General features: G+C 40.7%; 1 protein-coding gene across 15 annotated transcripts in view; it reads right to left on the reverse strand.

Moving 5' to 3' along the window:
* Positions 1-999: 999 nt before the first annotated feature.
* Positions 1000-26254, reverse strand: part of ATP2B2 (ATPase plasma membrane Ca2+ transporting 2) — a 412644-nt gene continuing 387389 nt past the window's right edge. For 10 of the 15 annotated variants that reach the window (XM_063411251.1, XM_063411249.1, XM_063411250.1 and 7 more), the window contains 3 exons: positions 25348-25455; positions 21456-21638; positions 1000-4215 (listed from right to left, as the gene is read on the reverse strand). In XM_063411251.1, the coding sequence (XP_063267321.1) occupies positions 3904-4215; positions 21456-21638; positions 25348-25455 (603 nt within the window). In that variant the 3' untranslated portion in view covers positions 1000-3903. Of the gene's footprint in view, positions 4216-7782; positions 8217-8247; positions 8650-15179; positions 15352-19974; positions 20024-21455; positions 21639-25347; positions 25456-26254 lie in introns of those variants that run through there. The other 5 variants (XM_063411256.1, XM_063411252.1, XM_063411254.1 and 2 more) reach the window with 5 other exon arrangements.

Raw genomic sequence — 26254 nt, forward strand, 5'->3', positions numbered from 1 at the left:
GTGATTAAAAGTTTGAAATCTAGCTGAGGAGACAGGAAAATCTGTAATTTGAAGCATTTTCCCTTTACAAATGAGATTATTTGACAGCCACTCACCTCATACCTGGCCTGCTTGGCTAACTCCTAACACAACAATCCTGTGTGAGCCCAGCTGCATTGCAGTTTGTGAACAACTGCATCCATCTAAGATGGAAAAAAAGGGAAGGAATTTCTGGGCTCAGGGTCTCAACACTGGAGTGAAAATTCCCTCCTGTTCCCTAGGTCTTGAGTGGCAGGATGGGTCCTGGACTGAACTGCCCAATTTTAGGGAGGTTCAAAGTTCTGCCCGTGACAGAGGGAGAGAGAGCTGAAAAAAATCAGTGTAAGAGCAGAACTGTCATCAATGACAGGACAAGCCTTAGAGAGCTGCTGGTCCTAGGATGGTGATTAAGCTCAGTTTAATGAGGATTAAACTTGGCTGTTTCCTCAGCAAATTCACGTCATCATTTGACTTTTCTGCGCTCTCACTGCAGCGATTTCCCTGCGGCATTCCCAGGAGCATTCCCACCTCCACTCCTGGCCACCCAGGCAGGAATTGCAGCCCTGGGGGCTGCTCAGCCCCCGGGGCGAGGAAAGCAAACTCTGCCTGGTCCTCACTGCCAGTCCAGAAGATTTAAATCCACCTGCACATCAAAGTGTCCCAGAGGGAATCCAGAGCTGCAGCTAGGGACTTCAGGTGAGAATAAAGAAAGCTGTTACATTCAGACCATTATTGTTCATGCTGCTTTGTGAATTTATTTCTTTAAATTTTCCACTTGTGCTCCTGCCAAGAGAGATCTATTAGACAGAAAGCAGCAAGAGTAAAACTTTATCATTTTGTTTCAAACTATAAAATAATTTACATCACATATTTTACTTACTTTTGTCTTTTTTGTTTGTTTTTTTTTTGAAACCACAAACATTCCAGCATCACACTGTAGGAATAAGAATAACAATAGAAAGCATAACCTTTTGCATAGTATTAAATGAACAGACAGAGTAAGTTCTTTATTTACAATTATTGTCTAGATAAAAAAATTCATAAAAACAGATGAATGAACATATATTAATAACCCCTAGTGGGATGGATTGCCAATGTACCACTGTATTGTTGTCCACAAATCTCATGCTGCTAAGTACAGTACGTAGAGAGCGAGCATTTATATATTGCAGGGAATTTTAACAAACTGATCATTTTGGTTTTTGATCCATTGTTCCCATCACAGAGAGGTCAAGCAATAAAAGAAAGGAATTGTGATGCACGACTCGTAGTTGAAAGGTCATAGCTATTCTGCTTAAAAAAAAAAAAAAAAAAGTCTATCATTTATCATATACATAAAGCACAGTCTCTGCTCACAAAAGCCCAAGGTTTCTATGCATCTCAGTTTATATATGTTTTACTATATGTACACAGAATGCAGTGTTCGTTTTCTTAACAGTTTTCAAGTCTGCGAATGGTACCTTAGGGAGGGGTACTCCTACAGGAAAACATTCAAAAACAAACAAACAAAAGAAACGGAACCGAGAAAAAATATGAGGAGTGTTTGAAAACAACAACAAAAAAAAAAGGCAAACAGTCAGTGTGTTAAGATGCTGAAAAGAAACTGTTCCAGTATTAATAGCTTCTGTAGATGTTCGAGTCCAAAGCTAGAGGCTTCCCTGTAAATAGAGACCACGTTTGTCTTCTGGCCAGAGATCCCAGGCAGCCCCAGGGAGCCGATCCGTGGTGCACAGGGGGATCTCAGAGCACCATCCTGAGCAGTGCCCATCCCTGGACGGGCCCCTCCACTGGGGGCTGGGGGCTCTGCAGGGCCCCCGCTCCCGGCACCCCCAGAGCCAGCGGAGAGCCCCGCTCAGAGCTTTACCTGCCTGGGGGTCCCGACGCACCTGGAAACGTCTGGGCCCAGTCTGCAGTTTGGCCATGAGTCTGAGCTTGGTTTGGAGAGTTCTGGCTTGGTTAAGCTGCTGTGACTGCAGAGATGCGCCGGCTTGAGGACAACCAGAAAAAACACCTTAAACGACCCGGCTGGCCCAGGGGGTTGGAGGGTGTTCTGTTCCAACACGCCTGGCGGCAGCGAGCGTGTCGTTCCAAATGTCTTTTTGCGCTGTACAGTTATGGAAAAAAAATCAAATGCTGGAAAGTCTTCGAGCGAACTTTATATTAAATACAAAAATTATTTATGAAAAATCTGTGATCCACAAAGTGCTTAGCATTCAAGTGGTTGACATAGCAATTGTAGAAGCTCGTAATTGTTTCACGTTTTTAGGGCTGTTACCATCTTGAAAAGTGTTTTTCACCTTCCGTACTGCAGGTTTTCAAAGCGGCTTTCGTGGTAGAAAGCTCAAGGTAAAATAATGTATTACTGTGTTACTACAGGAACACGAGCTTGGTTAAAAAAAAAATCACACAAAGCACATCTCAATACACAATTAGTAAAGATTCGTTCAGTCCTAATAGTGCAGAAATTATGTTTTCCTTCAAAAAAAATCAAAGTAACAACCTACAGTGATTTTCATCCAAAATGCCAACAGCCCGTACTTTGCAAATAATAAGGAATTAAATGCCTAAAGTACTAATTGAAAAGGATTAACACAGTATATCACAAGATTTTAACATTTGTTTTATCTCCATATAGACAAACCAAATATAACTTATTTTAAATTAAAAACTCATTTAATGTCTCTCTAAAAATAGTCTTCGAAGCCATTGCTGTGTGTCTAAAGAATGAAATCGCCTCCATTATTGAATGTTGCACCAAAACGAGTTCAAGCAGATTATCAGAGGGAAGGAAGGAAAAAAAAAAGGAGAGAACCTGATCATTTTGATTTTTATTTGAAACAAAGGAAGCCTGGTTTACTTCCCTGTATATAGGATCACAATGCTACATCCAATGTGTTATATTTTGGCTTCTTTTGTTATTTACTAGCAGTATCTACATTATTAACCAAAAAAAAAAAAACAAAGAAAAGAAAAGAAAAGAAATCAGGCAGAAATCAGAGCACAGTTGTAATAAAATATCCAGGGTGCGAGAGTACAGACATTTTCAATGAGCTGAGCTGAGCCATTTTTATACTACTTCGGCAGGAAGTGCTTTCTTAACCCTACAAATAGTTAAGGATATTATCTACAGGTTTGTAAACAAATTACATTCTTTTTTAGGACATAAATAAGTTAAAATAGTCAGAGCAATTTGAGCAGAAACAAGGCAACATGCCAACAAAGAAACTTTATATATATATAACTATATATATATAGATAGATATATACATATATATAATTAATTATCTATATACTTATATGTATATATCTCTATATATAGTCTCATAAATGTTTAAGTTCCTCTGTCCAACTGGTGCAAATCTACTGTGCAAGTTAAGCTTTGCAACTTCAAAAAAGTTATTTAAATTAATCTATACAATTGAGTCCATGCCACACAAGCATTTCAAAAAACTCACAGACCAGTGAATTGGATAAATAGCCTCAGAAAGAAGTCCTCTGCAGTTCCTGCTTAAGGAGGAGAAAACAAAACAAAACAAAAACCCAAAAAGGAAATAAAAATCAACGAAAAGAGAGAAAGAAGGGCCAGCAGTGTACAGTACATTCATGCAGGAGGGGTTTTTTTGTTGTTTTTGTTTTTCTGAAAGGGAACGGGGTGGGGGGGGGGTATGTAAATCAGCCATTCATTCTTTCCCCAAAACCATTGTGATCAACAATTCATTCACTTGTCTCAGAGTGAATAAGAGTTCAAACAGCTTTTCAGCCAGCAATGTTTTTAATATATATATTTATATATCTCGGTTGCTGTGGGGTTTCTTATTTAATTTTACTTTAACTCTTTATATTTCTTTTTTCTTTTTTTTTTTTTTTTTGCAGTGACCTTTTCAGCTAAAGTGATGTCTCCAGGCTATGTATTGGGCTTCCTGGACTAGAAGAGGTAGCTGATTTACTGGTGTCAGTTGTAAGATTGATTCCACTGTCGATAGCACTGTTGTTCTTGTTCAGCGAGGACGGTGGACTCGAGTTTTTCTTGAGAGCGGGGTCTTCTTCTAGGTCTGTGTCATCAATGAGTGGGATGTGGGGCTGGGAATCTTCTATCCTAAATTCAGGATGAGTCATAAAGTTGTGAATAGAGGTTCTAGATTCTGGTTTTTCTAAACCTTCATAGAGAGAGCTACGGAATGCCTTCACGACGCGGATCTGGGGGGAGAAAAGGAAAGGGCTGTCAGAGGGCACCTCCCCAGGGCAGCACCCGGGCAGAGAACACTCGGTGAAAAATGTAGCACATGGTTAGGGCAGTGCAGGCAGCTGGAGTCCAAAGTCTCTGGATGTTATATGCATAAACGAGTGGCTCAGTTATGTGCATTTTGAATGTCTGTACCAACTGCAATATTAAAATAAACCGAGGTTTAAAGCCATCAAAGAACTGATGGGGAGGAGTGGTTAAAGAAAGCCAAGGTCCACTCGTGTGGTACATCCCTAGTAAAAGACAAGCCATGTTAATTGTAATGCAAATGTCAAACCATGCATGTGGATAGGTTTTTTTGCAGTGAGTAAGTAGAAAGGCTTTTTTTTTGTTTTTTTTTTTTAAATTAAAAAGTCTCTTTTGTGTCGTTGTTAAAAAAAACCATTACACATAACATATCACACTTCACAAACAGAAAAGCACGGAACACGGACACGGTTGGATGGGTACGTATGAGACACACACAGGAGCCAAGTGTAAAAACTAGAATATCAATGTTTTAAAGCAAAATCTAAATGGATGCAGCCAAGAGCACAAAAAGCCAAGCAGACAAAGTACTAAGCGTAATCATGCTACCACAGGGGGAAAAAAAAATCACAGCTACCACATGAACAGAGAGAACTTGCACACAACAACTATACTTGGAAGCCTGGATAATGTGAACATAGTATTGTTGAACCAACTTTTATTTGTCCTTCATGCAGATGTGAGGTAAACACTCGAGTATAGACCCACTGTTCTAGCCATTCAGCTTGTTAATAAATAGAAGAACAAGTAATAAAATCATGGATTGGTTGTTGGGTTGAATTGAGTCCCATTGTTAACAGCGAGCTGTTTGGATTTGGTGTCTCGGTGGTGCAGTTAAATGCTGAAAGCCACACGATTTTTATGCCGTATATGCAGTCTTTAAAGCAGGTCAGTGACCTGTGCCAGGGGCCACCTCATGCCAGAAACCACCTGGCAGTAAGAAGAGAGGTGAAAATCAACTCAAGACTCAGCCCAGCGATTCTCAGGGGTGGTGCCCACCGTTCTCCCAGTGGGAAATGGGAGGAGCAGAGTGAGGAGGGGGGACTCTACGTCCTCTGTGGGCGGGCAAAGGGAGGGATGCTCTCTGTGTCCCAGGGCCCTACCAGTTCTCAAAAGAAGTGAAGGGTTGTGCTGGGTTACTGCTGAAAAAAACAGAACTTTTTGGAAGAGGGTGGAGGGGCAGAGAGGAAAAAACAGAATGGCAAAACGTGATCTGTTGGCAAATGTTTCATGACTAAGTATGAGTTCTATCCCTCTACTTCCATGTAGTCCATGAGAGAACCTTGAGCATTTCTCAGGGGGGAGACTAAAACACAGGCAGAGGCAGAAAAGGTGCAAGCAGGTACTGTGAAAGCTTCTCCACACACGTTTGAAATGGTTTGGTGGTTGGCATGTGGATCTTTTTACATGTAAATATGCTGCACGTTGTTGGTTGGCCTGATACACCCCTGCTTTGGAAAGCTTTAATTCCTCTTTTCCTTGGCAGGCCGCACTTCAGTCATGGCACGGGGCCACGGTTCCAGCTGTGGGGTCCAGCTGAGCCCGTGCTTGGGGCTGGCCAAGTTGTACAGAATTTCAGCACGTTTCAGGAACAAGCTCACTTGATGGTTTGGGTTTTTTTCCTCTCTGAACTCGATCCTTGTTCATGCTCTCTAAATTTGGATATTCATCGTTTTTTAAAAACCTTAAGAGCTGCAGTCCTGCCAGGTTCAGATGGTTGGGGCAGCCCAAATACTCTCCCTTCCCTTCACAGATACGTTTGGTAACAGCAGGGCACAGTACAAAAAGGAGTTCATGTGACTGCTGTGCCCCAGGTAAGGGGACTGGAGAGGTGCAGAACGGCTCAGCCAGACCTCGGGGTGCCAGAACATTTCAGGTGCAAGAGGGAAGATTGCCTTGCACAATAAAACCGATCAATAAATTTCGAATCAGTTTTACCCACTTCAATCACAGTGTCCCTAAGAGAGCTCCTGGAATGAAAAACCAGGGCTTTGTGAGAGCTGAATTTGAGTTGTGTGAGGGCTCTGTAGAGCCAACAGAGGGAGGTGAGAGATTCATCTGCATTGCTAGAGACAGAAACGGTGACAAGTTCCTTCACTATCTGTGCCCTCCTAGCTCGTCTTTTAAAATGCACAGTAATTAGTCTAAATGATGAAAAAAATTGTGTGGTTGTCGAGGCAGCCTTAAAACCCATATTGCCCAATTTTAGATCAGGAAACTTTCTGTACCGTGGGTACTTTATAGTTTGGGCTGATGAGGTGACATTTCTGCAAACCTCCCCACTATTTCTGCTTCCTAAACACAAATACCAGTCACCTCTTCTGCTGCAGCTGGGTGCTACAGCTCATCAGTTAACAAGATAAATCTGTTATCTGGGAAACAGCCACTTCTTATGGCACAGGCTTAGGTTCTATCTGCCGGCTGGATTCTTTGTAGCGAAGGTAAATTTTTACGTAAATAAAAGGGTTTGATATTCTCCTGAACAGATCCAGCAGAACCCAAAGAAAGGAAAGCTTTTCTCCATCACACAAACGGTATTAAAGTCTCCAGGACTTAGCAAGGGAGGAACTGATCTCAATTTGTGAGCTCCACATCCCACAGAGGGAAAGCATCTGTATTGCTTTAATACCAACGTTTGGCATCTTGTTTGGATTAAATTCCAAGCCTCTGGTCAAGCCAGGGAAAACTCTGCAGATTCCACTGTGTTTGACTGGCAGCTCTGCAAACGTGCCTGCCTTGACCTGGGCTTAGGGCTCTGCAGAGGCTCTTGAATTAATTTATTAATGAGCAGCCCTGCAATAATGACTTCTAGCTTCATGTGTGAAGACAGAGCTGCTGCCTCTCACTTTGGGTGAAGGTGTGAGGTGAAGTTTTTGGCCTGGACTGCCTGGGTCTTGCAAGAACATTGAGATGTTTCTAGAACGGCTTCCACTTGTTCACATTGGTTTGTACTGGAAATGAGAGCTTAGAACTGCTTCAGCTCTGCTGGTACCTAAGGGGGCTCATCCTCTGAAGGCAATGGTAATGGGAGGGCCAAACTGGCAAGTCCCTAAAGGTGACAAGAAATCAAATTAATTTTCTAAAGCGTTTTCTCCACAAGGGAGATGTAGAAACCCATATCTTTACTTAAAATTTCTCTACAGAGATGTATATTAGTTTTCCATTAATTTTTCACTTTAGAGGAAACTCCCTCCTCAACTTAAAATGTTGCATGTTTAGCTTGGCATCCAGGAAAAAACTTTTTTTTAATGTTACACATCATTCAGTGACAGAATTTTTGCATTACAATAAAATTCAAAATCTCCTTCAAATCCTGTCCCCCAGTGGATCAAATTATTGCTTGCAGGGACAAAATTTAGAAGAAGCAAAGGCAGAGGGTTTGTTGCATATAAAGGTGGCATTTTAATTTCTCTACCAATACAATATTCTCTACAATATTTAATTTACTTGTTATAGCTGATGCAACTCTCATATTTAAAAATATTATTTACCCGGAGTTGCATGGCCCAACAGCAAGGAATTCTTTTAATACATGCTTAAATTCGAGATCTGAGGTAACAGCTGGTGTAAAAATGTTTCAGGGCTGTGCTGAAACAAAGCCCAGCCAGGTTTATTTTGGAAGATAAAATAAAGCAGATGAACTTGGGATGTTGTAATGGCTGTAAAAGCGTGGAAAAGCAGGGACATCCATGATGGATAGAACCTGGGAAGTGTTGGTTTGGTATGAACCGTGTAGAGTTCATGTAATGGTGTTTCTTTATGAGACTGACAATGCCAAGGGAAGACAAACAGTGAATTACAGCTCCCTTTTCTCACAGTAATGGAGACAACAGAAAAAAATGAACTGCTTTTAACAAAAGACTGCGGGGACAACACTTCAGGACATTTTTGACATTGCTATAAGTTTCCACTTCTTTCTTCTCTGGAGCTGTAACAGAAAAAAACTCTTCAGCTTCATCCCACCTTGAAAGTCAGATTTATTATACTGCATCAGGCAAGAAAAAAAAAAAAACAAAACCAAAACCAAAGAAAAACCAAAAAAAAAGAAGAAAAAAAAAAAGAAATAGAATTTTAGATGCTACAAATTTCTTTTTTTTTTTTCCCATCAGAAGAAAAAGGTGATATTCAGAATATTCAGTCCTAAGTACAACCATCTAGGCAAAATCTCCAAAGCCTGGTGAGCACCAAGAGCTGTGTTCTGGTTGTGTGTGGGCTTATACTCGAATGTTTACCTGGCTTCATCTAAGCCAAGTATCTGGAGTTTGGTTCACATTCATGTCAGGCTCAAGGTTAAAGACTCACAACCTCTTTTTATTTCACTCTCTCCTGCTGAACCCTTTTGTCCAATGTTCTCTAGCCCTCTGGGAAAACAAACACATTTAATATTCAGACAGTAGAGAGTAGGGCACTGCAACAGCAAATAAATTCAATACTGAAAGGTCAGTAAGGTGATTAGTATAAAATTGTAAACAAGAGGTCAATTTTGCAAAGAGATGCCAACTCTTAGGTGTAACTGAGACTATTCTAGGTCAAGACTAAACTGGACAAAGGTAAAGGAGTTTGGTCAAGGACTACTGCATAGAGAAAGCTTTGAAATAGTAAATATCTTCACTATGTTGGTGTTTCTGTTTGAATCCTCCCAGTTTTAGGTGAGTAAAATCAGATTATGTCTCCACAGGAGGTGCTGCATGAATTGGGGTCACCTGTAAATGCTGTGCCTGGTATGTTCTGGGGAGTAGGATGCAGAAGTTGAGCAAAAACAAATATAAAGTTAGAAAAATTGTATAAAAAATTAGAATTTCTATTTTCTGCTTTAATGAGTGCAACAGATGCATAACGTTATCTGTGCTACTCTCTTCCCACATAAAGATGCAGCAAATTCTGCAAGTGCTGCTCGAAATTCAAACCACGGGCAGCAAGGAAAGCAGAGCACCCACACAGGCCTGACCCTCATTCCACAAAAGGTTCACAGGGCTGAATTCCTCTGCATTTTAGAGCAAAAGAGCAGAGCCCTGTGCAGGGCCTCCACTTTCCACAGCAGGATCACTGCAAAATTATGGACTTTGACATTTTTGTGTCAGATTTAAATAAGTCACACAAGCCTTTAAAGGAAGCTGTTTGTGCTTTAGGATCTAACCCTTCCTGCCATGGCACATCTCCTCTTCAGGGCTTGGGTTTATATTTAGACTTTAAATCTGCTTAATTATCCTTCAGGGAGGAGATCCAGGAGCTGGTTTTGATTTTTTTGCACATCCCAGGAGGGTTTTGTCAAGCCTTGTTTAGTGGGAAGTCCTGGGCTTTAGGATGGAGCCCCAGCCCCTGCTTCAATGGTGCAACTTTTATAAACATAATTTTAGCAGTGGGTTTGGTTTAAGTTCTGCTTGTTCCATTTCCTCCTGTGATGGTTATACCTTCCTGCACAGAAAATGCCCACTGGGTTTGGTCTGTGATCTGAATGCAGATCAATATTGAGCAGCAATCTTTGCCTCAATGTTTATTAAAATAGATGATTTCTTTAAAAGCAATTTGTTCCCATTTTTCTCCATGAAGAAAGATTCCATCTGAACAAGACTTGACCTCAAGTTTTAGCTCTGTATTCTAAATTATTTCCTTTATAGAAGATTAAATATGTAAGAAATATAAAAGCACTTCATACACAACAGATTGCAAACAGTTAAATAAAATCTTTAGGATGATCTCTTGGGAAATGGGCAGGGAGAGCCCCTGGAACTGAGCCTGCTGAGTGCCTCACGTTGGTGTGACACAATTTTCCAGTCCCCAGCAGAGCCCCGGGTGACACTGAGCCTGGAAGTGACAGCTCCTGCCCTCTGCCACCCCCAAAAACGCTGAGTGCTCAGCACCGCTCCCTGCACGCTTTGGCACAGCTCAGGAGCTGCAAGGATTCTTTAATTGAAGAAATATTTAGAATTTATTTAGAAATAAAAGAATCAAAGATTCTTTAATTAAAAGGGAATGGGAAAGGTGGTCTGGGCAAACGAAGCCCCAATTCTGAGGGCTCCAACAAGAGAGGCAGAGCACAAATGCAGCCTGAAGGGTGCTGTGCTCTGCTCCTGCATGGAGACACTTCTCAAAACCCAACCAACCAATCAACCACACACAAAAACAACCAAAAAAACCCCTTCTGAGGTCTGTCTGATGGATAAATGCCTCTGAGACCATTTTGTGGTTGATTGGTGAGGTTTTAATTGCTGCTGTGAAAATTGGAGTTGTGACTCTCTATTTTCTCCTGTCTCACCATACACGAGGGTCATTTGAGGCCACTGCTGCTGGGGTTCAGGTAGTAAAAAGTTTCAAGTGATTCCATTAAATATTAACTTCTAAAATCCCCTGACAGGACAATTCTCATCAGAACCAAGAGGAAGGAACCCTGGGAGGTCTCCTTTTGCTGGGGTTTGGTTTGTTTGTTGTTTCCCCAGTGCTCCCTAAACTTAAAAATTAGAATATTCTCTGAAAGAGAGATTTTTTTAAGGGACCTGCAGTTCCTGACTGCTTCCACTTGGGAAGAGTATGAGCTCCACATGAGAATGAGAGGAAGAGCGAGTACAAAGGAATATTAAATGTGTGTCTTTCTTGGAAAATCTGAAACTGCTCTTTTGCAGGGGTTTTCTGTTGCTAACACAAACATCTGAGAACCAGGAATACAGAGAGTAGGATAAGGACTTGTTTACTTTGTGTACAGTTAGATATTCTCACCCTCTACCTAACTAAAAAAAAATCTAGTGGTAAAAGCCTTAATCACATATTCAATTTTAAGCACAAGATAATTTTTGGTGTAACTAATTCTGAGTTTTAAAAAGAAAAAAAATGCTCCACTGCTCCAAGTTTCTGGATTTTTCCCCCCACAAATAAAACATAGAAAAAAATACATATACAACATAAATCCACCAAAAGTTGTACCTGAACCCACCCTTAACTCTGAAATGGCAGAGATTTCAAATGATAGAAGTTTGTGTGTGTAAATCTGTGCCTGAGCAGATCTGAGACCACCTTGCTTAACTTCCCCCTGTTTTCATTTTCTGCAGCTTAAGGGTTTGCATATTGGACAGCTGAGTATATTTAGTGTGCATTTAAATGAATTTCCTAATTTTGCCAGAATATACAAAATGCCAGGTTTTAATTTGCAGGACTTTTTCTCTGTTTATTTACAGCTGCAACATCTTTCAAAAAGAGGTAAGAGACTCACAGACCTCACTGCTATCCATTAATGCTGACATCCAGAAATTTGTGATTTGTTATTGACAAAAACACCCCGATGGCTCACTGGGCAAACTTCAGTGTTGTATTAAATATTCCCTTGTACAAACTGCTTTTAATTAAGGGATTCCACAACTCTGAACGGGCCATATTTGTAAATAGCTGCAAATTATTTGCTAACCTCTTTCACAAACCATTGCAGGGGTGGATGCATTCCACAGGCAGATTTCTCTTTAAGCAAGCACTAGGCTTTGGATCAAACAAGAATTTGCCTCAAAAATACTAGAAAAACATTCCATTGAAAAAAAAAATCCTAACTATTACTATCAACCTGCAGGAGACATCTCACAGTTTGGCAAGGTGTCATAATGAACTTTATATTAAAAAGCAACAGGATTAGTAAAGAGCTTCATAAATGCTCTGCCAGATTAGACTGACATGTCAATAGAGCATCATGTGATTCCTAGTTTTTTAATTAAGTATTTATTGATATCAGGCCCTCTCCATTTTGGGCACCCAAAATGACACCTGAAATATCCCAATTGTTGAAACATCCTGAGCAAGTTCCAAGAACTGGACCCTGTTCTCCTTCCTATACTCTCAAGGTTTTCCTTTGATACTCTCCATAATATATTTACATATGTTTTAAACAATCCTGAAGACTGGGAAAGGCTTCAAAATCAGAAGCACAATGATCCCATTTTTCCCTTCCACCCCACAGGAAGAAGAAAACGGGGTTGGAGCCACTCTGAGCAGCTCAGAGGACAGCAGCCAGCCCTCTGTGCCTGCACACATTTTAAACACAGAGCTGAAATGCAGCCCTAGGTGAGCATTTTGCAACTGGGATTGCCTCCAAAAATGACATTTCACAAAAACATCCCCCATTTCTATGAAATTTGGATCAGGAGAGGTCTTACAGGTTCTTGAGTATGAGCACTGTAAATACCCCCTTTAAAATTAAAATTAAAAACCATGAAGCTTTTACTTGATGGGCTTTTTTTCACTGCCATTCATAAATCTGCCTCTTTGTATGAATAAATCAAAACTTTCCCTAAGTGTTATAATTTCTAAATACCAGCAGACACTCTGCTGTGGTAATAAAACACCAACAGCCCACAATAACCACTTTAAAATCCCAATCTCTAATTGCCCTCTGCCACGGAGATCTCTATCTCTGGGAAGTTCCACAAATCAATCACCTGGCTTTTATTTTACTGAGGAAACGTGGCTATAACCACGAGCAGCTCTGGACAGATGTTTTATTTCTCCAAATGAAAGGTGACAAAGGCTGGAGCAGATTCTGCTTTCTCTTATTAATTAACTTCAGCCCATAAACGAGTGAGGCCCTTGTCAAGACACAAGCACATCCAATTCTTGTTGCTTTGCTGCAGTGGAGAGTAGAGAGGGAAGATAAATTGTCTATTTAAATTTGATTAGATCTTTCCTCCCAGAGTGCTGGCTACAGCATGTTCAGGAAACATTTAGCACAGCACAAGGAGCTGCTCCCAGCTTCCTGCTCAAATGGAGAAATTCCATCCCAGGAAATCCCTCCCTGGATGAAAGGCTGCTTTGGGATTTTGGGGGTTTGTGCCCTGCTCGGTGTGGAAATGAGGGAGCCTGGGCTCAGGAACCTCCATGACTTCACTTCCCCTGATCCTGCTGCTGCCCTGGAACACTCAGAGCTGTTGGGGTGAAAGTTCTCAGGCCAAACTTCCCAAGACAAAACTAGGAAAATATAGAGAAATCTCCAAGAAGAAATTGCCAAAGTTGGAAACCAAAATAGTCTCAGCAAAAATGAAGTTTCTCCTTTAAATCCAACAAAACTTCTGCTGCTGTGTTCTGCTGTTGCATGAAAACACTTTAAAAACCAATCAGCCAATCAACCAGACATGAAAAAAGCAAAAAGCCTTCAGAGATCTGTCTGATGGACAAATACTTCTGAGACTATTTTGTGATGGTTTGACAAGATTTTAATTGCTGCTATAAAATTCCTGTCTGAATGTTTGGCGTGCAGATACTGAGGGAGTTTGCACTCAGACAGAATGGAAAGGTTGAGCTTCCTTATTTCTGCAGGAGTTCTGAATTTTATGCCCATCTCTGTTTGCCCTCCCTGTCTCTGTTGGCCACACAGATCAGAGCAGTTTCCTCTGTTTGCCCAACTTCCCACTCAAACTTGTGTGAGGAACATGTCCCATTATCTCCTGAGGTGTGTGACAAGCTTTTAAAATGAGTTCTACACATTTAAATATCCTTTTAATGCTGTAATAATAAATAGCTACTCACAGTCCTGAATACATAAAGGCCTAGAAACAGAGTCAGATCTTTCTGAGCAACTGGAATTTCGCTGTTACTGAAGCAGCTCTTCCTTATCAGCTGCCTCACAGATTTTTCATTCCCTTCAGAACTTCTTCAGTGGATATTTTGCATCTAAAACCAAGCTGTGTCAGGATTTTAGGGTTCAGAAATCTGTTTCTTCTAAGAAATCTGTTACCACGCCAATTTTGTTATTTCAACACTGTCCTTTAACTTGTCTAGGTCCCTCCTGCTTCAATGCTTACCTGCCAGTGAATCCAGAGATAATAAATCTACATCTAAATAAGACAGAGATAATAAATCTAAATAAGATAAAAAGAATAAATCTAAATCTAAATGAGACAGAGATAATAGATTTAAAACTAAATAAGACAAATAGAATAAACCTTACTAAGTCTTTCAACTTTCATGTAAAGTTTAAGCCTGGCATCCTAAACTGGATTCCCTGTTTCTTGTTCCTTTCTTTCTGTGTCTTTCCTGGACACATTACAGAGAACCTTCCTGGTGGAATGATCTGATATCTGAAAAGCTCTAGAATCATTAAAAGTCAGTATTTTATAAGCAGTAAAAAACATACCCAATGAGACTGAGGAAACCTGACTGAGAGCCCTCAAATAAAATTATAATTTCCTCACAGTGGGTAAAAAAATGACCATAAATTCCTGTCCTTGATGCCTTAATGAAGGGGTGGGACCACTGGCAGGTTAAAAATGATTTATTACTCAGATAAACCTCGGCCTCAGGGGCCGTGAGATTTTAGAGCAGCAAGAAGTCGACCATAGCTCAAAAGCAGTCACAAGTTTCTCTGTTACAAGGCAATAAATAACATTCTGATCCAATGGAAAGCTTCCGCAGGGTTTATTTTGTTTTTCTAACCTATCACCTTTGCTTAATTCTGCCCCACTGCTTCTACTTTTACCCAAGAGCCTACTACTCCTTGTAGACACATGTCCCTCTATTATAACATCTAAACTCTTAACTTTGTAAAATCCCATTACTACACTTTGAAACCCTTCACTACCTTGCCTAATACACTTTCTTACTTATTTAAAACACACTCTTATTTGTAACTACAGGAACATAAATTAATGATTTCTCTGCCCGATGTTTGTGTACCTTTTTTATTCCATTAACCCAAGGCTGCAAACCAAACCCTTCAGTGGAATTTCTACCTTTCCATTTCCCACGCCCGCTGCGAGTCAGCAAAGAGAGCGCGACTCCCGGGGAGCATCTCCCGTACACAAAGTAATCAAGTTCTGAGCTAATTAAGGTGGGGGCAGAGCCCGGGGAGGGGCAGAGCGTGAAGGGACTCTGGCTAAGTTGGCATCTCTGAGGGTCGGGTGCAGTAAGAATTCACACTCACGCCCAGCCGCAGCAGCAGAGGTGCTGGTAGGAGAGGAAAGAGCATTGGATAACGATACGTGACTAGGGCTAGAAATATTGGTTACATCCTGGGTCTGGCTTGTGACGGAGGACTGTCTCCTGAGAGCCCCCTGAAAGGAAGTGCCACTCTTGAAAGTATTGACTACTTCGATCTGTAACGGAGGAAAGAACGAGACAAGTTGCTTAAAGTATGGATACAGTTGCATAAGTGACAGGAATAATCATGAAAAACAACAAATCGACCGTGCGCGCGCTTCTGCTTCCCTTGGAACCGAGGGGTTCCTTTCAGTGCTTTTAGAGAGGATTGGGATTTTCTGTCTGGATTAAAATGAGGCAGCTCCGTGGGAGGCGGCGGAGCTGCGTCACTTTAAACGAGCGGAAGAGTTGAAATAACAGTTTTTTAAAGTTTAAACCATTTTATTTAGCGGTAAACAAAATCAGCTGGAGTACTTGGTATAACTAATCTCCACTCTTTTTTTTTCCTGCTGAGATTAAAATTGTGTTGTTGTGTCTCTCCAGGGGGAGAAAAATTTGGAAATCTGGGGGAGAGGGACTGAGATGAAACTCAACCATAACATAAAAACTTTAAAATTCAATATATGACTCCATTTTGTCTACAAACCCAGGGTTGTCAGTACACTAGTTTGATAAAATAATTCTTCCAGTGTTTTAGCTGACTGTTTCTGTAATGGAAGATTGTATAAATTTAGCAGAGTGATAAAGAATGTTGGGCTTTTATAACTGGAGATTTTAAAATATTAACATTTTATCTTTATACAGAGCACTTAAAACCACCCAGAAAATGATGTGGCACTGGATTGACTATTGCAGCAAATAACATGACAATTTTCTACTCATTTTCATGTGCCTGCTGTATTCCCCGTTTGACAGATCCATCCTGAGCACCTTTTACTCCCCACAAACAGAGGATGAGTTAGGAACAGAGCTGAGTATTTCACTTTGGCACCAGTATAAACTCATAAAAAGTAGGCTCTGGGTACAGAGGGAAAGCCAGGGATGGGCAGGAGTAAATCCCACAAATCCCTACAGCCCAAAACGTCCCCTCTGTTGCATCAGTGCAACCACAACAAAGACAAAGCAGCAGAATTTCCACAGGAGGAGTTCACCCAACTACTTGTGTGGAGCAACCCACTGTTACCAGATCATGTAATCCACATTTCTGGAGAGTCCCAGCCTAGAAAGAGGTAAACTGGTGGCATTTTTATCATTTAAACAGCACAAATCTTGGTGCAAACCCTCCTAAATTCTCCAAGTCAGAAGCACCAGAATGAATTTATGATTTTCTGCTGTGGCCACACTTAGGAATAAACCAATTTGTAGGGCTGCATTTTTAATAATATGGATGTTCCCTTAATCTTATCTTTGGCCATTATTGTTTCTTTTCCTGTGGTTTTTTATGGTAATAATCAACCCCAGCCAGCTGGAAAAGGGATCCCAGGTTACTGCTGTGCAATTATCACAGTGAATTTTCCTCCACAGAGCCCAAGCAGCTGATTTGTTCTGTCTGGGCCCTGCTGCCATTTCCCTGTGCACACCCAGGGCTGGGCAGTGCTCAGCAGCCCCCACAGCACTGGAGAGGTTTGGTTTTGGCAGCAGAATTACACGTCCAGTGCAAATCTCACAGCAATTCAGGGGCAGTGTGAGGTGAGTTTGCACATGGGACAGGGGATGAGGGGATCCTCAGCTCAGGCTCATGGAAAACAACATAGCTCAAACCTCTGGCACATTAAATACTCACCTGAAAGATGCTACAAAAGCAGAATTAAATACAGATCTTGGGTTCTTGGGGTCTAACCCAGCTGACAGAGCACTCTTCAAAAGAGACCATTCAAAAAAGGCTTTAAAGATTCTCACTGAGGGCATGAAATGTGTATTTCTGTGATAAACCCTGAGCCAAAGGGGGTTTCTAGATGGGAAAAAGTCTTCCTAACAAACTGAAAGCCTTTGGTACAAGAGTGAAAAGATGAGGGAAGATCTGTATTTAATGGTTTCTTCAGAGAAGAAGAATTACAGCCATGTAATTTGCTTTTCTCCTGGAGAAAGGAACTCCAGCTCTTCATGGATATAACTCCTGGTGGGAGGATGACAATCTCCCCAGAATCCTAAAAGCTGAACATGCAGGGCTGTGCTCTGCCTGAAGCCAAGAAAGAAGAGAAGAACTTGGCCCAAGAGTCTGTCTTCTCCAAGGAGACAATAACAAAGAAGAAAAGAGCTCATGGAAATAAATACTGCATTTTGAATTAAGATGGAACCTTTCCATGACAAAGGAATGCATTTATTTAGAACAATTCAAGCTGCTGAAGAGGAGAAAGGAAACAAAAACTCATAAGTATAAAAAATTTCCAACACGATATAGGATGCAGTCATGTTTTCGTTATAGGCCTTCAGGTAGAGGAAAAAAAACCTGTCCTACATTTGAAGCTTATCCATAAGGTTGACATTTTTCATGCCTGCCTCATTTTTCTCTAGGTTCTATACTCTAGAAGATCAAATTTTTTAGGTGTCCACAGCAAATAAAAATATCAGTGCTTAGCAATTTTAAAAAAAACCCTGATAGTAACAGAATAGTCCTGGCAGAAGAGAGATTTTTTTCCTTGTTTTTAACACAGAACAGATTTTCAGAAGCATTTCTGTTGTCATTAATGTGACGAAGACCCAGGTATCAATCCCCTAATCTCCAAGCAGGATATGAATCTAAAATTAACAAAAAAAACCCTTTAAATAAAGGCCACCTTTCTGTATGAAATAAAAAAGTTTCCATTCCACTTGCACAAGGCTACCACGATGGTTTCTACATTAAAAGCTACATGGAAACCATAAAATGAGGCGCTGGCTCTTTACCCAACTTCAGAACCTCTTGCCAGGAGTGACTTCCACTGCTGGAAGGTTTGAATTGGTTCAAAAGAAAAGTTTTTATGTTTTCTACATGAAAAATGAAGGGTGAAAAATGCAGTCCAGCCCCTCTGTGTGGCTTTTTCGCATCTGAAGAGGAACAATCTTTAAGTAACATTTACCCTGTGAACTGTAATTTTTTTCAGCTTTGCCTTCTATTCTCAAAACACTTCAGGCAGTTGTTTCCCACCTGAGGCAGTCAAAGCAAACTGAATTTCAGGATGAATGAAGCAGAGGAGGAAAGAATCGGGCTGGGGGTGTAAAATTCTGACAAACTTGAGATGTTTTTGAATCCCCTCACTTCAGGAGTTTCCATTCTCAAGTGTGAGGGAATTGGAGAACCTTTCAGTACACAATTAAAAGAGGTGAGATGTGGTTTTCTGCTTTTTGCTCAGATTATACAGTTTAGCCTCAAGGTGAACTTGGTGAACTTCCCAAAGGCTGTTAGACCTGGCAAGAGGGTGTGGTCAGTCTTGTCTTCCTTCAGAATGAAGAATTTGTGAGAATGGCAACAAAAACCTGGACAAAATTGCAGAAAACTGTTGGAAAGTCCTCCCTCTATGCAATTTCAGACCCCTTTTTGATCCTCCTCAACATTTCATATTTAAGATAAACCATTTGTGAAGCTCCATCCCTCAGGGGTCACCTGAGAGCTTCCCAGGAAGGAAACACTTCCATTCCAAGAAGGAGAACACACATCCACCCTGAGATTCCCTATCGTGTATTTATCAGACAAAAAAAATCTAAATGAACAAAAGGAGGCCAGAAAGAGCACCAGGAGTCGATAGCCAGTCTCTGCCTTAGATATGTGCATTTTTCATACACTTCTCTTTCAAGTAAATTTATGCATGTCTTCACAGAAAGAGAAAAATCCCAGTGGAAATCCTTTATCTGGTGTCTGGGGTTGAACTCTCTGTTTGAGAGAGGATGCAGATAAAAAAATCTCTTTAACACTGCAAAATTTTTCAGTTTGGGTGGGTTTAAATGGGAGCACTCCAAGGAAGATGTGTTGGATATCTGGAAACAACACCCAGCCTGTTGCTGGTTCTTTGTTTCAGCAGTGAAGGCTTTGCTGGGGGCTGGGGCCATCTGTCCAAGAGTGACTGAAGAGAAAATAAGGGCAAATAATTCAATTTACAGCACAAGCGTGGAAACTGGTGTTGTTAGGATTGAATGACCAGTCTGGTCCTGAGCACAGAGCATCATCCTGCTCTGCCATCCTCAGAGATATAAAATGAGGGGATGCTCCAGCTCCTGCTTCCACATCTCCAGGAGTGCATTAGACAGCAGAGCATTCCTGAAAATCCTCCCAGGGGTGCTAAAGACATCCCAATCTTCTTCCAGGAGCTCTTCTTTTGCAGGCCTCCTGAGAAATGTGTTATAAGGGGATGGATCCACCTGGGTGGGCCCCACACCCAGCTCAGGGGGCCTCCAGCAGGGATTAAATTTGACCCAAGTCCATCATTATCCTCTGGGCACTGCTTTGGAATCTGTTGGCCCATTTTCGTTTTGGGGTTTGTTTTTTTTTTTCATTATCATTCCACAGATGTGAAATGGATGCAAAAAAAATCAAAGACATTGAGTAAATAAAATGAGAAGAAAAATCACGGAGGTCTCTTGGCAGAGAGGAAGGAGACTTCCTACTAGAGGAGCTTCTACAACTAAGAGCAGAAAGGAAACCAAGATGGATGTTAGCAAAGAGGTATCATTAATGTTCATTTGGGTTTAAGTAGTGCAAAGGAATCATTTCTCTGTGAATTAAGTGGACAAGGAGATGCAGAACTAAAAGCTACCTCTCAGACTAGACAGAGAACTGAAGGGATGTCATTTGCTTTGTGTTGCTCGAAGCTGTTTGCACTCACCCCAACCAGAAAGACATCCTGACAGAAGTGCCAACAGGCAACACTCCTCCTACAGCCACCAGGGAGAGAAGAAGGCACATTTAGAGGTCATCTTTCCCTGAAGATCACCACTGCCTGGGCACCTGCTTGGCACAGCTGAAATTTGAATTTTCTCTGGTGATGAGTGCTCCTGACTCAATGGAGTCAAGACACGCAGGCTCCAAGCTGAAGATCCGTATTTAATCACTTACCACAGAGCCCTGGGAATCCCCCAGCTCTTAATCTCTCTACCAGTAGCTTCCACCCTCCTTATTTTATGCTCTGCACATGCAGCCAAGAGACCTCACTGCCCCAATTTGGCTTCTTTCCATCATTTTTTTCTAAATTCAAGGCTGCATCTTCCCCCTCCCACCAAAAAATGTAACAATTTGTAGGTGTGCAAAAGCAGAATGTGCCGTTTATCTGGGATGAAGACAAAACCCCCAAATCTTCTGAGACAAAAACGTTCTTTAGAAGATTCTTTCAAGAAAAAAAGACCTTTTTTCTTAATTATTCACCTCTTTTTCTTGTCAGGCTGGTGTAAAACACGCACATCTGATGTGCTGGTATCTGCTCTCTGCTGCAAGCTGGCAGAAATACTTGATCTTAGAAAGATCAAGCAGAGCACACCTGAGTGCAGTGAAACACTTCACTGCGATGGAAAAGGCAAAACACTTCACACGATTTTCTTCAGCACTCCAGGACAAATTTCACAGCTCCTTAACCTGCACTATTTTTAGCACCATGATTCAGTGCAGTGGTTTGCTATATTAAAAAATGCCGTGGATTTTTGTGTTTGGCAAAAGCTGGGGAGAGATGTTTCTCAGGAATCACTCCTGATAGCCAACTCTTACACCTCAGTATTCAATGGGTGCTTAATTCCTACTAAAATCCAGAACCACATTTTTCATTACCTAATAGGAAAGAAAATCAATCCCTTTTAATCATGATCGATGTGTGGCAGTGCCAGAACTGCACCGATTTATTTTTTTAATCAAATTGTACCTCATACTTCAGACTCAATTTCAATTATTCTGTTAGTGCAGCAATGGCAGCAACAATGTATTTTTTGTTGTTGTTGTTGAGCAAATCAAGCAATACATTTTAGAAAGCTTTCATAACATTCTGTGAGCTGACGTTGGCCAAGCAGCACAATTTTATGAGCTGTCATCACTCTGGGAGAAAAAGAACATCCAGTCACAGTATTCTTAAATCACAGGTTCCTGGTTTTGATAAAATGTTATCATTTTTTATCCTTTCAGTTTATCTCTTCTGCTGCACACAGTTTGCTCAGTTCCCCCGTTTTGTTTTTCATGTTTTTCCTTCCACAACAATTAACCAGTGCCATCCTCCACACACACAAACACTCCGTGGCTTTCCTGTTAACGTTATCGTGCCTTGATCTCACATTAATCATTTCTTTGGGTGTCTTTAGACCTTGGGGACATTTATTTTTAGCATACCTGGGTTTGGATTCTGTTGAGCCCTCGGAACCAGAGGATTTGTCCACGTCGGAGCTCTCTCTCTGCATGATCTATTTCTTCAACGTCTTCGTTGAGCTCTTCCTCAGGGACCTCCTCCTTCTCAGTGAGCCTCCCTGCCTCCTTTAAAAACTTTAGCCTACTTGTTGGGATGGTTGCAATGACCTAAAATTATAAAAAAGTACTGAAAACATAAGCCTCATTCAAGAGCAACACTATAACAATCTGCTAATCACAAAAGAGCAATTGTATTTTAGTCAGATCTATAAAGGTGAGCTAAGCCTGCTCCTAACAGCACTTTGGACAACTCCATTTCAGTCCCAAAAATATTTAAATTACTGTGTAAACAATGGGCATGACTTGCACCACTAAACCACAGCGTGGAGGGGGTCCAAGGCTGGGAAAAGTCTTATCAATAAAGCAAATAGAAGATAAAACAAGATGGAAATATTTCACTGTGATTATGTAAAGAAAACCTAATCAGACTGATAGCTCTGCAATTAGAGTTTGGGTATTTGGAATGACTTATGGCAATGGGAGGAGAAAATTCATTGTATCTCATGCTGATAAAAGTTCTCACACTCCTTTGGTGCATGGATTCAGCTTCCCTTTGTTCCTGCAGCTGGAATGCTTTCCTGGCATTGATCAAAATTGAGTTTTCTGAAAGGTGTGGATCTGGTTGTTGGATCTCTCTCAGGGCTCTCTCTCACTCCGTGTCCTTACTGCCAATAAATTCCGATTAACTTAACCCCTCTTCTTATTCTTTTTGCCCACCCAAGTGGTCCTTGGAAATAACTAATACAGGAGAATAATCTTTAAAAATTGCAGATACTGTAGCTGGATGATTATTTTAAATCCATTTCAGTGATTCCCTGTTGGGCAGTCATTTTCTCTTTGTTCTGATTCCTTGCATGAAACCAGGAGCAAATCATGGCAATTTAAACGAGACACTACCTGGAACACACTGAATGCTTAAAGTCAATCTCCTACAAAGCAAATTATTAGACCCACTTAGCAAAAAAACTGCTGCAATTTTCTTTTTTGTCTTCATTTCAGCAGCAAGCAACCCCAGCTGTGAAGCTCAGATGTACGAAAAATGAAGAGAGAACCAAGACAGCTGCAGGAAAATTGGTGAGGAGAGCTTTGGAAAATTGGAATGGATTCAGTGAAGACACATGGAAAGGTTCTGGATATTTCCAGGGTGAAAGCAAACCTTAGAGTTTGCTTAGCGTCTCCTTGAGCTTCACAATGCACAGTTTTATTACCATGTTTATAAAGACAGATTGAAAATAAAACCAAAAATAAACAAACCAAACCCAGTTTCTATACTACTATAAAACCTTTCAAAAGGAGGGGTGAAAAACAAGATGCAAACCTGAAAAATTAATGGTGTGACACAAGCAAAGACAGAGCAGGAGAGAAAAAAAGGGTAAATGCTCATCAATTAAATACTTACTGAAAGTCCTTCAGCCTCCCAGCTTTCAAACTACAATGCCAGCACTCTACAGAGAGAAACTACTGGGATCTGATGAAAGTGATGATGATAAAGGATTTTTAATATTCATAAAAATAACTGTATTGGGTCAGGACTGTGTGTGACAGTGTTCCTCCCTTGCAGCACCTCAGCCAAGCTGACGAGACTCTGCTCTAATTATTTTCTTAAGGTGTTTACATGGCCTTTTTTTATTATTCATTTATTTTCTGTATCTGCCAACACCCGCCCAGTTCAGGACACAGACTCAATAGATGTAGAATAAAGAACTAAATATTATTCCCAGAAAAATGAGCACAGTTTTAATAAGTGATCAGTAATTCTGGGAACGGGATATGAACTACTTGAGAAAGTCTTGGTTTTCAGAAGAGAGGGGAGCTGTTGGAAAACTGTCCCTCAAAGCATCTCAAATTGACTTCCTGGAACTTCTTCTAAATTCCTTTCAGAGGTGCCTGCTTTGACACTGAAACTTGGAAATCTTGATTGCTTTTCATGGTTCACAAGAACAGCGGGTTCAGGACGTGGATTAAAAAATAAAAAAAGAGCAAATTTGTTTTGTGCTGAATTAGAATGAGTCACAGCAGCAGAGAAAAGGCTGAGACAGAAAAGGGAAGCATCACTGCCAAAGGAACAGAATTCTCTCTCACTGAAGAGCTCCATGAAGAAAGGCCTTGCCACAGACTGTAAATCGTGTAAATATGGACAAAATTGATCAGTTTTAGCTTCCTTTTTTTCTTTTCTGGTCACTAAATATTGACCACAAGGGGATTTTTTCCCCCATATTTGCTTTCTTCTTAGTGATAAAACTGTGGAGGTGTTCCAGTATCAGTTTTAATTTAATGTCTAAGGTCTCACAACAAACCTGGGGCAAGTAAAGTGGAAAAAAATGCTGATATTAGTATTAGTTCTTGATGGTTGTGTAATAGCCACGGATAACAACATTTAGAAGCCAAAAAATTGATCAAAGGCTGTGGGAAATTTTCACAGCTGAACGAAGCAGTTTGGATTCTTCTCCCTCTCCCTGAGTGACTTCCCCTTTGTCCAAAAGCTGGTATATTTTCCAAACTGTTGGAAAAAAAAATCAAAACCAAAAAATCCTTCCTTTCTGAGATTATCAAACTGATTTCAGTTCTTCCTCCTGCAAGGCCTGAAGTCAAATCCCAACCTCAAGTAATTATTACAGCAGAATCGTGTAATAGTGGTGGTTTTCAGCCATAATTCAGATATGCATTAAAAGCTGTTCTGTTTCTGAGATTATTTCTAAGGAAAAATGAGGCCAAACTGTCAAAAAAAGTTAATTTTTTTTCTAGAAGAGAACAGATAATCAGATTGGAAAGCAAATATTTATTCACTACAGTTCCAGCAGAACCACAGCAGAGTTCAATTGCAATGGGCAATTTCTTGACTCTTCATGGAGGCAAACTCTGCATCTACAAATCTCTTTGCATCTGAGAGAAAAAATGTAACTTCACACTTTTCTTTACTGCACCAGCTGGCAACAATTTAAATACCCTGTTAATGCATTCAGAGGTGAATTATTATTATTTTTTTTATTATTATTATTTATTTTTTTATTTTTTTATTATTATTATTATTAACTTTGCAACCTGTGTTTGCACATAAAAGAATATTGTAGAATGTTAACAATACTGATGGTGTCTGTATATCACTTCCAGAGTTAATCCCAATTTATTTCATATCATCTCATTGACATTTCTTTCTCCATCAATATGTAATTATATATTAGCCAATGATGACAGAGGATATAGCAGAAATTGAAAAGGACATGTTAATTTAACTGCCATTTTCTACAACTATGAAAGGCAAAAAAATCTATTTTCTTTTTTTTTTTTTTGCACTCCCTCTTCCATCCTTCACACACAGAATTAGGTGGATGGAGAATCACTGCAGGAATATTTTAAAGACATTGGATTTTTTTTCCTATGACAGAAGCCAAAACGACAACTTCAGACAGAGAATGAGTTGGTTGACCTAGAACTGGAATTTAATTTCAGCTCCAAAATTTTGCCACGTCCTACAGGAGGAATCCTGTTCCAGGGAAGGTCACAGTGCATTTGCTTTTGCTGCATTTTTTGTGGCTAAAAGGCTTCAGTTGTGACTCAACATCTTTCACAAAAAAGCCTAACTGAAGATGGCCCTGGTGACAGCACACCCTGCTAGAAAGGAAAGATATGAGAACTAACAAAAATCCCCAAAGGAGCAGAGAGATAAATTATCCTCTCTAATAAATCTCTCCTTGGAGCTCTCAGAGAGCACCTTGGGTTTCAGTGAGGGCTGCACTGAGCACTGAGAGAGAGCACGGAAATGACAGGAACACCAAGAACATCACACCTCTGAATGTGCAGCTTCCTGAATGCTTACCTGACCCCACACCAGCTCTCCTAATCCAATAAATACACACCACATCCACTGGTCCAGCTGCAGGGGAGAACAGCTGAAGGGTTTTCCTCCAAACTGGACAATTACTATCTACAAAGAGAAGCACGGGGGAATAGGGGTCAATTTTTTCAGGGCGAAAAGGCAACGAAAAAAAAAATCCAAACACAACCAGACAAAAACAACAGCAACAAAAAAAACCTGCAGAATTTTGGTCCCAAAAAAATCTCATCAAACCCCACAAACCTCTGCATCCCCAATTAAAAGTGACAAAAAGCCATCCCAGTTCAGACTAAAGTTCCTCAGATTCCTATTTACCAGTGGTCAGATATGAAGGGTCAGGAAGAGAGAGAACAGGGCAGTCCCCACGTGCTCTCCCAGCTCCTGAGTATTCCACACTGGGGATTGATTGACCCTGACCCAGTTTATTTTGCAATGTCCATTGCAAGAGAGACTTTTCCCCCTGAGTAACATTTTCTTGTGCATTTACAGGTGTGCTCCAAAGAGAGACAGAGGGTACAGAAAACTCTAGATCTGCTGGAGGAAGGGGGTGGGAGAACCCCACACCTTCAGCAGGACAGCAACACACAGAGTCTGAGCAGACTGAGAAGGGTTTGCTAACTGAAAACCAGATATTATTGATATTCTTAATATTTCTGCTGCAAAATCAGGGACCTGAAATCTCACCCAGAGATTTAAATTGTCCAAGATTTAAACTCATGATTTTCAATAAGCCGTTAAAAACCATCACTGTGAAGTTCTGCTCCTATCACTGTTGCCCTTTGCCCAATATTCAGTTTATTGAGCAGTTCCCCCTTTCAAATCACTGCAGCCCAAGGTCAAACTGCTCTTTCCCCCTCCTTCCTCCTCCCAGCAGAGAGGTGCCAAAACT

The sequence above is a fragment of the Prinia subflava genome, chromosome 14 (assembly GCF_021018805.1).
Source record: "Prinia subflava isolate CZ2003 ecotype Zambia chromosome 14, Cam_Psub_1.2, whole genome shotgun sequence".
NCBI classification, from domain to species: Eukaryota; Metazoa; Chordata; class Aves; order Passeriformes; family Cisticolidae; genus Prinia; species Prinia subflava.